This window comes from Ochotona princeps, chromosome 17 (genome assembly GCF_030435755.1).
Source record: "Ochotona princeps isolate mOchPri1 chromosome 17, mOchPri1.hap1, whole genome shotgun sequence".
Classification (NCBI taxonomy): Eukaryota; Metazoa; Chordata; class Mammalia; order Lagomorpha; family Ochotonidae; genus Ochotona; species Ochotona princeps.
Genome location: NC_080848.1, coordinates 52,905,352 through 52,917,532, shown reverse-complemented (window position 1 = coordinate 52,917,532; position 12,181 = coordinate 52,905,352). Strand labels below are relative to the sequence as shown.

The following is a 12,181-nucleotide window of genomic DNA, read 5'->3' as shown; positions in this document are numbered from 1 at the left end:
TTTTTAAAAAAGGCAAAAAAGAAAACGGGACCATTTTACTAAAATCAATAATCCATCAATACTTTCGCTTAGTATCATAAGCATTAAGAATTCGCCTGGTTTTCCCATTGTTAAAAACCCGACTCAGGGGCCCAGCGTGGTAGGCTAGCAGCTAAAGTGTCTTGCATGTGCCGGGATCCCACGTGGGCACCAGTTCTAATCCCAGCGGTCCCACTTCCCATCCAGCTCCCTTCTTGAGGTCTGGGAAAGCAGAAAGGATGGCCCAAAGCCTTGGGACCCTGAACACACATGGGAGACCCAAAAGAAGCTCCTGACTCCTGGCTTCGGATTGACTTAGCTCTGGCCATTGTGGCCACTTCGGGAGTGAATCAGTGGACAGAAGATCTTCCTCTTTGTCTCTCCTCCTCTGTGTATATCTTACTTTCCAAGAAAAAGTAAATAAATCTTTAGAAAAAAAAAAAAAAACTCAGGCAAGGTAAGGAGAGAACGTATGTGGGCAACTTGGGAAAGCCCCTGTGTGTACTGACTAGCTGCTGGGGCTGGTTTCTGTGACAAGCTCCAGCTCCCATGCACCAGCAGGTCCGGGAACTCCTCTGCCGCTTGGGTCTCCCTCACCACTGCCGGGTGCCTGACTTGGCCTCCAACAAGACATCCAGGGAAACACGTGGACTTTAATAGTAACCGAAGCGAGTTCCACGGCAGTGCTGCTGTGGGGCCACTGCACCCCACCGGGGGAGGAGTCCTTGGCACCACTGCGAGAAGTCGCAAAGGCATTTTGCAGCAGATGACCCCGATCGTCTCTTACACAGCCACACACAGAAGCAATTATCCTACCGCAAGGAACCAGACATATTCTGGACTTGGGCCTGACACATGGCTGAACGTGGGGATGACAGAACATCTGGGACCTCCATGCGATGTTAGGGTAGGTGACATCAGTCTCGGCACCTGCAATGCCTTCCAGCCTAGAGGCGGTTCCCAGGCCACTCAATTCACTGAGAATGAACTGTACTCCACCGGCGCCTGCGGTCACAAGGCTGCTCCCCTTCCAGGGACAGGGGTCCAAGGGGAGCATGCTAGCAACTCTCCTATACAGGAGTTAAGTGGCCACTTGGGACAACTACACCCTGTATCAGTGCCTGGATCTGAGTCTCGGCTCTGTTCCTCATTCTAGCTCCCTGCTAATTGTGCACCCACCTCAGAGGCAGCAGGTGGTGGGTTCCAGTAGTGGAGTCCCTGTCACACATGTGGGAGACCTACAATGGGTTTCTGGCTCTGGCCCAGTCTTGCTTATTGTGGGCATTTGGGGAAATGAACCATGGAATGAGAAATTTCTCTTGGTCTGTCTCTCTCTCAAATTAAGCATATGTACATATATATCTACATATAAATGTACCCATAATCTATTAAGATTTACATAATAAAAAGGCATTCAGTTTGGCCAGTCTTGTTTTACAGAGGAAAGCAAGTTCTACTGGCATTTCTCATAAATGTTTTCTTCTTCCAAGACACGTTCACTTAAACACTACCTTTATCTGAGTAGTATGTCGATGCCCACAACATAATGAAGGCATCAAGAGATGACCACCTCACACTCCTCCTCCCAGTCTTCCGGGCTCTGAGGCTGTAGTGGCTCCACCCGCGGAGCACAAGGGATGCGAGCATGCATGCGTGGTCCAGAGGCAGCAGGGCATGCAACGGGAGGATGAGAAGGCTCATGCACATGGGGCCACTAGAACCAAGCACCTTAGAGCTGACCCTGGAGCCCAGCTGCTCCGAGCTGAATGGTAACCCAGAGGGAGGGGTGGTGATTCACTCTGATGCTCTCCAGTAGTCCTGAGGTCAGTGGGACACACGGTGGCCTGGGTGCACTGGGGGACAATCTCCATCTCGGTCTCTGCCACTCTGCCTTTCAGATGGACGGATAGACAGGCAGATGGGCAGATGAGGAGCTAGTCCTCAGCACGCTGCAACATCTGTAGGTACCTCCCTCTTTTCTACAGCACACCCTCATTGGTTGCCCATGTGAGACAGCAAACAAGTTTGAGGAAGAAAGGAAAACCTTACTTTGTGGCTATAAAGCATTCTTGTTTATAATCACCAGTTAGGATGGCCAATCTGTATCTATCTATCTAGCTATAGAGCTTGTTTCCTCCTAGTAACTTCTGCATCCTCACCTGCCTTCAGCATTTGTTCACTTACGAACTGTGCCAGATAACATTTTGGTCCAGAAACATCACACAAGATGAAGCAATACTGTCACACGATGTCCTCATGGCCAAACAGATGGTCTAAATCTTCGTGCAACACACTGAATAAGGAAGCTCATTCCACCGAGTGACTAACTGGATATTAATGTGCTTCCTGTGTGTTATCCCTGAATCTGGCTATTGGCCGAGCAATCCACCTGAGACTCTGCTTAGGGAACGAACTCTGCCCTTGTCTGTTGAGCTCACGGCCTTCTTTGCCTCTGAATTCGTCTCTTCATCTGTGAAATGGTCAACTCTGCCCGACTTCTTCCGGTTCTTTATGTTCAGTGAAATCTTACAGGAGATTTTTTTGCATTCCTTCTAGTGTTATTTTAGGTGATACAACAAGCAAACTAAAGGATGATGCGAGAGTTATTGTAGCAAGCACCTGGGCAATTTAATTGGTATTCTTCTAGTGTTTTTTAAAAACATAATTGGGAATAAGTGCTGGGTGATGATGAACTAACTCCTACAATGATGCAGTAGTAAAATGTTTTAAGATGAAAAGTAAGATCACTAATACTCCAAAACACATTTTGAGTTCATCTTGTAATCCCAAAAGGGAATTATTTTTATTCTATTTTTTTAAACTAAGCATATTTTGTGCTTGTTCCTTGGGAGAACCTAAGAAAGAATGAAGATATAATAGTTCTGATAACCAGAACTATTCAAAAAAGAAACTCAGCACTAAAATTGAATACCGATGTTACACTGAGCAGTAAAATTCTTAATAAATTTTAAACAGCTGTATTATCTAGACAATACCTCATTGAATTAATTAAAAATTGCTATTTTAAGAGACAGTAGTCAAAAGGCAACATTATTACTCCACAGCTGCAAGGATACACTGCCAACATAATTGTTGGAACAAATGCTTTCTCAAACGTCTCAATTAAACACTATAAAAACGATTGATCAAAATCATATGGGATCACCTAATTCTTGCTTAAGAAAATATTTCACTTTTAAAAACCTGCTATATCCAGTAATAAAAACCTGGAGCTTTCACAAACATGTCTGCTCAGTTTCTTTATGATGCACATATCAACATGGTCTTTAACTTTTCAACTCCTTGTTCCTATTCCTTTTTCTTTCCCACTTCAGTTAAATTACAAGTTTAAAATTATCAAATAAAAAATTCTCTTCAGGTGAGCAAGAAGATAAAGTTCATGTACAGAAAACTTAGAATTCCAGCAATGTGGAAATTTAAACATTTCTTATTTAGTAACCCTCCCTCCCTCCCACTTTTATGGGAGATCACAATGATAAAGAAGTCAAGAGACAAAGGTCAAACAGAATCAAAGGAAGGTTCTGGCCCTCTGTATAAACCAATGGTTCACGAACATCCCCAACTGATCTAGACATGGGGTCACTTACGGGAATAAATAATCCAAGTCACCAACACACACACATTCTGCTTCCCTGGTGGGTTCCCAGCCAGCTGTCCCTTGCACAGCTGGATTCATCCTTGCTCTAGCCACTGGAGCCACAGCCATCTCTTGGTTACATGAAAGAGGCCAGGAAGAGAGTCAGCAAGCAGGACACCCCAAGAAAGGGGCGTGGCTACAGGGGCACAGGGTGGGGAGGAGGGAGAGCAGGTCCAAGCTGACATCCCCACCTTCCTCTCTTCACATCGCACTGGAGACCAGCATCTCTAACAACAGCCTGTTTAACTAATAACCTTGGTTACGGGCCAAAGCTCTAGAATGGATTCTGCTTGGAAAATATTTGAATGAAACCAAAACCTCATGAAGTTGAAAACTATCAACCCTTGAAAGTGGCTTCTTCTGTGCTCAGATATTTCGCAAGATAGAGCTAAGCACTTGGACAACATGTTGACATGTCATGCCCAGGGGAGATACTTTCCTCAATGTCCCGCCGACACCCTGGGGTTTAAACATTGGGGTTTACTGTGGGACGTGCTGGCAGGAGTGCATGGCAGGCTACATGCCACAGCCCAGTGCTGGACAGTCGCCCCATGAGCATAGATGACTGTGGGGAGGACAGGATGGAAAACACAGAGGGTAAAAAAAGCCTTCTCCTCACATGCAGAGATACGAACCTAGAAAACACTGGAAAACAACAAGAAGGTGTATTGTCCTCTAGCTTTTGAACATATGTGAAAAATGTGGGGCTAAAAATGCCCATTCCGTATTTGATTTCCGGAAACATCAGACTATGGCACTGGCACTACTCATCCACAATGTCACCCACAAACGTGAAAACGGGAAACAATTAAAACTATGACAAGGATACTGTATATCAAATGTGGTTAACAGTTTGAGGTCACATACTTGCTGTGCATCAATCAGAACTGAGATTACAAATCAGAAGTATTGCATAGGCAATAATAATTCTTAGGATATAGTGAGGAATTTCACTCAATAGGTGCAAGAGCACACCTTAGATATTTGATATTCTGACAGCATGAAGGAAACGGGGGGCCTATTATGGGGCAGCAGGTTAAGCTGATGCTTGCAACATCAATACCCTGCTTTGGAGTGCCACCCAGCTCCCTGTCAATGCACTTGGGAAGGCAGTGAAAGATGGCTCGGGTGTCTGCATGCTTGCCATCCATGTAGGAGACCCACATGGAGTTCCTGGATTCAGCCTAGCCCAGACCTAGCTCTTGTGGCCATTTGGGGAATGAACCAGCGGATCTCACTCTCTCCCCCTTTTCATGTTCTTGCTCACTCTCGCGCTCTCTCTCTCAAAACAAGATGAAAATCATCTTACTTGGGCTCCAAGATTTCATTTTTTCTGAAACAGTGTCATTTTCTGAACTTGATCTGGGGTGGTTACATTTACAGTCATCAAACCTAGACTGTCATCAGCAAATCAACATGAGGCGAGGTGGGCTTGTTTCATGTTCTGTGAACCTCTTCCCCCTTCCTAATATGTTAAAGAAGCTGTGGTTTACCTTCACACACCTCAGCCCTGACAGACAGAGACGGACAGTGTGTATGCTAGCCTGTTTTAAGCTCCACCCTGGAGACAGTCATTTGCCCAGAATGAGAAAACCCAGCCTATGAGTAATTAGCTAGCATTTAATCCAAAGGCCAGATGGCTATCGTAAATGCTTCAGCTCTCTTAATCTCCAAATGACACCAGAAGCTCCTTTATTAGTAAAATGAGTTTTCATGTGAGCTAAATGGCCTGGTTACTTAGAATGATGCATAGTGGAAATTACTGGGGTTGCCATGAATGGTATTAAAAAGATGTGGGTCGATCAGAAATCCACAGACCCTGAATGCCTTGAGATGAACAAGTGGACTCCAGGGAGCCCCGGGGGCTGAACGCATGGGAACGCTGCCAAAGGCCCAGCGCTGCAGGGCTGCATGCGGCTGGCGTCTGGAGCAGGCGGCGCAGCTTGTGTTCTGTGTGATACCACCAATCTTGGCTCCATCTTCAGGGAAGGCTGTGGTCAGAGCACTTCAACCAACAGGGACGGGGTGTTTTTATAGTTTCTTTAGTGCTCGCCTGCTAACAAGCGGATGTGAGGGTGCAGGCTTCCAACGGCTTTCACTGCAAACAGGTAGCTAGTTTGCAAGGAGGCTGAACCGGAGCCTTTCCTAGCTGTGATGTAGCTTCTAGAACATACCCTACAGACGCAGAGCGCCAAATGAGCTTAGGTCCCTTTGAGAAGATGAAAACGAGGATCTCTGCCAATCCAAAAGGCAATTCTTATGGAAACTAGAAGGAAGAGGTATCTGCTGATTGAGAAGATCACTTTTGCAACTGAAGTCCCTGCTTTCAAAGTTTCATTATGAGATTCATTTTACATAAATCGCCTCCATCTGGAATGCATTTTTCTTCTCCATAAACAGAACTGGACGAACTGTGAATGATTATTTTCATAAGGGTAATGCTCTCCTAAAGAATCCCTCTTTGATTTAAACCACATGCTAGGATCTTTGAAAGAAATAATACTCTCCAGGAAATTAGTCGTCTCCATCAGATCAAAGCACTGGAACCAAATGGACTCTAAAGCTGATGGAGTTTAGAGCTTCAAATATTTGCTCTGCAAGCCTGTGGCCTGTAAATAATGACTACACAAAAGTTCACCGTACACACAGATCGCTTCTCCATTTTACTCCGAGCATCTGACACCAATCTCAGCCCCAGGCCTGCCCTTCCCTGCAGCTACTTCCCTGCCCCTCTTACCCAGGCTCCTAAAGGGGGCACTCCTATTCTCACAACTGCACGTGCAATCCTTTCCCAGAGTTCATTTGTACCCCATGCTTCAGCCCTGAAAACAGAGGAGGAAGATCAAAGCCAAGCAGAGCCTTGCAGGACCAGGAGCTTGGCTGAGGAGAGGGTGCCGGCATCACATACTGGTGCCAGTTCGAGTCCCAGTTACTCCTCTTCTGATCCAGCTCCCTGCTAATGCACCTGGGAAAGCAGCAGGATATGGCCCAAGTGCTTAGATCCCTGCCATGTGGAAGACCTACATGGAGTTCCAGGGCTCCTGGCTTGTGGCTTGGCCCAGCCCTGGTTGATGTCACCGCTGGGGAGTAAACCAGTGGATGGAAGATCTCTCTCTAAATCTGCTTTGCAAATAATATATAATATAATATAATATAATATAACATATAATATTTTAAGAGCTCTTTCCTATAAAAAAAGATCAGTTGACAGTAACCTGAGCCCTCTTAGAGGTTGCTACCTAGTACTACAAGTGCTGTGGAAGGCGGTATCCGCTGAAACTGGGTCAGATTAGACAGTTGCCTTTTGCAACTTTCCTGAGGTGCTTCCAGATGGCTAGGAAACATTCTAAGACATTCTTCCTACCAGCAGAATGCAAAACAGGATCCCACCAGAATTACTGATATTGATTTAGGGAACAGGAGGTGTTCATGACACGCACTGTGGAAATTCATATATTACTTTGTCAGTAAATTTCAGGAAGTGATTCCTTGGCTTAACTGGCATTTTGGATGGGATGACTGTTGTGGGGAGTCTCCTACGTGTGTCAGGATGTTCACCAGCACCCCTGGCCTCAGCCCTTCAGAGGTCACACAGCATCCCCCACCCAGCTCCCATGCTTATAAACAAAAATGTCTCCAGCTCCCAACATCTAGACCCAATTAATCAAGAGCAATTGTGGATTAAAACTCTGCCCTGGCTAATGATGACCTGAGGTCCCTTGGAAGATTCACAGAGGCCAACTTGCAACAGAACACAAAAGGGAGATGGCAAGTGCCTTCCAGGGCAGAGTCACAGACTGTGTGGCTTCATGCTTAGGTCACTCACTCTGGGGAAAGGCGGCTGCCATGCCTGTCACAAGGCTACTCAAACAACCCAAACAGGTGAGAAGAATAGCCAAAGAGAACAGGTCTTTCCCAGGAAGTCTCTGAGTACGCTCGGAGGAAGCCCTCCAGCCTCCGCCAGCCTGCAGCTCCGGCCAGCAGCCCAATGGCAGGCTCAGAGAGACCCCAAGCCAGACGCACTGAGCTGGGCAGCTACTGAAATCCCGCTGTGCAGAAAAGGGAGCTAAATAAAGGCTTCAAGCACTAGACTTCAGGGTCATTGGTTACCTGGCAATAGACAACTATTCCAGAACTTCATCAGCCCCAACACATAGAATAACAAGTGAAAACACACACTGGCAGGCAGATAAAGCCTTAGTAGGGAGTAACAGAATCATTCCGCCATTCACCAAAGAACACAGCGACAGCTTTAGCAGTGACTCCTCTAGTCTGGGCAAACTTCAGACAAGAGGCTTGACAGTGGCTCTCCTGAATTCCGAAGTATGGTCTGGGTGAAGGGTAGGGAGCAGCAGAAGAGGCTGACAGCATAATTCATGTGGTAGGAGAAAGGATTTTCTGCAAAGACATCCTTGGGCATCTCCATGGGGAAATCACACACCAAAGCTGGGAGCACATTGCTGCCTCCTGGCCATCACACAGCCACTCATCACAGGGCTGTCCAGTGGCAGGACACAGGTTGTACTGGGGCGCAGGCCAGTGAAACAGACCAAAACTCTGCTGAGGCATGTGTGGAGGGAGGCCTCAGTCTGCCGCAGCCTTTATGGACCCAAGCATCATGGGCACACTTCCTCCCGACAGGCATGCCGGTCAACTGCGCTTTGCACACAAACAGCTCAACCCGTCACTAAATCATGGCTCCTGTGAGCCTTCAGTTTCATCTCACTGGGACGCCACACACACAGACCCCGGTTCTCAGGTGCCGTGGAAGGACTCTGCTCTGAGCAGGTGACAGGGCCCCACTCTTGCTGGAGACGTCAGCATGGGGCCACAGTTGGAGAAGGTGTTTCAGCAGGGAATCCTCAGCAGATTCACAGCGCATCCTCATGGCAGCCTCAACCCCTATGAATGGTGTCCTTAGGACAAAGAACCTGAGACAGACAAGCACAGAGGGAAGACCACAGATAGATAGGGGGTGCAGGCAACCACCGGTTACCAGCGAGGGAAAGGCGACGCCAAGGAACCAGCCCTGCCCCAATTCTGGCTCTCTTCAAGCTTCAAAGAAGGCTGGAGACTGGAGAGCTGCTGTGTGAGCCCCATGGGAGCCTGACCTTGCTCCCCGCTCTGCCTGGCACCACAGAGAACTCACACATAGACCCTGCCTGTACTTCCTGATTCCAGTTTCAAAAGGAACGCTGCAAGGGCGGCAGTGCCCTGAATGTTGCCCACAGGGGAATCATCAGACTGAAATGACAGGAAACCTGACACCAGAAAGTATTACACGACCTCGTGGCTACAAGGCCAGGTGAGGCCTAATGAAGGAATGACCACTGGGGAACATGGGTTGAGAGCGGAGCTGCCAAGAACGTGTGCGGCGGCGATGACAAATGAGTCTCAAGTCCAAGACATTGCAAAACAGACAGTAACAGTTCTCACGGCTCAGAACAACTTTGCTTGATAAACATGTTCTACTCCCAATGCTGTGCTAAGTACTCAGCGTGCATGGTATCTAACCCCCACACCACACCAACACCCCCAAAGTTAAAGAAGCAGGCTGGGCCCGGCAGAGTGGCCTAGCGGCGAAAGTCCTCGCCTTGAAAGCCCCAGGATCCCATATGGGCGCCGGTTCTAATCCCGGCAGCTCCACTTCTCATCCAGCTCCCTGCTTGTGGCCTGGGAAAGCACTCGAGGACGGCCCAATGCATTGGGACACTGCACCCGCGTGGGAGACCCAGAAGAGGTTCCTGGTTCCCGGCCTTGGATTGGCGCGCTCCGGCCGTTGCGGCTCACTTGGGGAGTGAATCATCGGATGGAAGATCTTCCTCTCTGTCTCTCCTCCTCTCTGTTTATCTGATTTTGTCATAAAATAAATAAATTTTTTTAAAAAAAGGAGCAGGCTAGTGAGGTTATGTCATCATGTATACACATACTATATACACATCCACACAGCTCTAAGCAACAAAACACTACTAAAAATACTTCTGCATGATTTTTCCCCCAAACATGTAGCTGCTAGAAAACTTCAAATTACATGTGATATAATTATATTTCCATAGGACAAAACTATTTTTAAATCGAAGAAGAAAAGTACTTCATTTGCTTCATCATAGTAGACATTTAACTAGAAATGTGAGGAATTAAAAGGTTCCGATGTATCCAACTTACAAAACGAGATGAGTTATCATTTTTCACAGTCTTCGCATTTCCAAATGATTCCAGAATTGGATTTGCTTGCAAAAGCTGCCGTTCAAGTTCTCCCTGGAAAAAAAAAATCGAACACACACACACACACACACAGATACATGTTAATCCAATGTCTTCATTCTAATCCAAAGGGAGAGAAAACAAAAACAAAAACAAACAAAACAGAAAAACCCAAATGACCACCAACCTTTCTGGACAGTTTTTTTTTTTTAAAAACTCTGTTGCTTTGTCACCTAGCAACCTGTGCTGGCTTCTTACTCTTGGCTATGAATGTAAGCTCTGCTAAAGAAAAAACTGTCCATATATAAAGGGATCACAAGGAACAGAAAATGTCACACTGGGCAGAGAGGATAAACTTAGGCAAAGGGCACTAGGCGTGGGCAGAGTTTAGGACAGTTGCATGGTGTAGTGGTTACGATGGGGTGTTAGCATCCCATTTCAGGGTGCTTGGTTCAAGTCCTGGCAAGTTTATTTCTAATCCAGGTTCCTGCTAATTCACAGATGATGGGGCAAGTCCTTGGGACCCAGCCACTCAGGTGGGAGACGTCGGCTGTGTTGCATGTTTGGCTTGGCTACTGGGAACATCTGGAGAGTGGACCAGAGCATGGAAGAAAGATCTCTGCCTCTTTGCCTTCCAAATTAAAATGAAAACATTTTTTGAATTTTTAAATAAATTAGAGAACTTCGAAAATAAAACAAACTGGGTTTTATGAAATGAAATTTATCTGAACAACTTTAATTAGACATACTAGGCCCAGCATGATGGCTCAGTGGCTGAATCCTCGCCTTACAAGTGCTGGGATTCGATATGGGCGCAGGTGATGTTCTGGCTGCTCTACTTATCATCCAAAGTGGCCTTGGGGAGCAGTAGAGGTTGGCCCAAAGCTTTGGGACTCTGCACCTAATTGGGAGATCCAGAACAGGCTCCAGGCTCCTGGCTTTGGATCGACTCAGCTCTAGTCATTGTGGCCACTTCAGGAGTGAACCAATGGATGGAAGATCTTCCCCTGTCTCTCCTTCTCTAAATCTGCCTTTCCAATAAAAAATAATAAATAAAAAAATATAGTAATATACCGGGGACATTTTTTCTCCTGGGTTTGGAAGACTGACAACAGCTAGCCTTTAAACGACCTCTCTATTTGTAGAGGATGTTCTGTGTTCCCAATGGGTTTTCGCATAAATCTCAGTGAGGCAGACAGGGGAGCACCACCTCCTCCTCTTTCAGAAGACAAGGAAGATGGTAATGCTGCTGATGGGCTTGGGGTCAGAAGGCTAAGTGGAGAGCACCTGCTGCGGTGTGTGCTAGCAGCAGAGGTGGCGTCTTTATTCCTCCACAATTAAGGCTATATAACAGAGCTCAGCAGCAGCAGACAGGAGTCTACTCAGATGTACTTTAATCCTAGAGTAGTAACAAAGTTGCAGGCGCATGCCTAATGCCTTTTCTGGCCACAGAAAGCCCTAGAAACGGGTGCTGTGTTTCTGGAATGTAATTTCAGAACTATATTTTATGACTCAAACAAATCTTTTTCCAAACCCAAATCCTACCCCTATATTTTAAAAGACCCACAGTACTCTAGACCTAAAGAAAACAAGAACAAATCTGATTTCCCAAGCAAAATAAGATGATTCTTTAGCAAATGGGATTCTCTAAGCTAAACAAAGATGACTGTGAAGAACGCCACAGAAGAATGTTAAAGGCAGCCATTTGTCATGTGATGCACTTGACCACCACACAAAGGCCAAACATGCATCCCAAGGAGCGTTGTGCCCTGCCCTGGGTCCCACTGCTCCTCTGAGAGGCTGGGCATGTGACACATCAGGGGATGGGCTTCACAGCACATGTCTGGGTAGCCCAGATTTCCACAGGGCTTACCTGCAATCTAAAATCATGTTCATGAGTGGGTACCTGGCTCAGTACTTGAGCCACCACCAGGACACCTGCATCCCAAATTAGGGTGTCTGGGTCTGGCTCCACTCCTCTCCTGCTCCCTGATAATGCACACCACAGGAGACAGCAGGGGATGGCTCAAGTACTGTGGGTCCTTGCCACCCACGTGGGAGACTCGGGCTGTGTTTCCGGCCCCTGACTTTTACCTGGCCCAGCCCTGGCTGGTATGGCACTTAGCAAAACAGTCTATGGGAGCTCTCTTTCTCTCTGTCTTTCAAACAACATTAAAAACAACAATGAAATGAAATTGTGCTCAACTGGGGGCAGTCGGGGACTGGTCCTATGGAGAACCCTGACCTGACTTCTGCTACACAGACCACTTTGCCTTGTTGGCATTAGAGCGTTCCCTCCTT

At 46.8% G+C, this 12,181-nt stretch overlaps 1 protein-coding gene across 6 annotated transcripts in view; it reads right to left on the bottom strand.

Annotated features, from left to right (window-relative positions):
• Positions 1-12,181, bottom strand: part of MYH10 (myosin heavy chain 10) — a 197,943-nt gene that overhangs the window by 55,223 nt on the left and 130,539 nt on the right. For 5 of the 6 annotated variants that reach the window (XM_058675238.1, XM_058675236.1, XM_004594755.2 and 2 more), the window contains exon 6: positions 9,842-9,934. In XM_058675238.1, the coding sequence (XP_058531221.1) occupies positions 9,842-9,934 (93 nt within the window). Of the gene's footprint in view, positions 1-3,626; positions 3,809-9,841; positions 9,935-12,181 lie in introns of those variants that run through there. The other variant, XM_058675241.1, reaches the window with a different exon arrangement.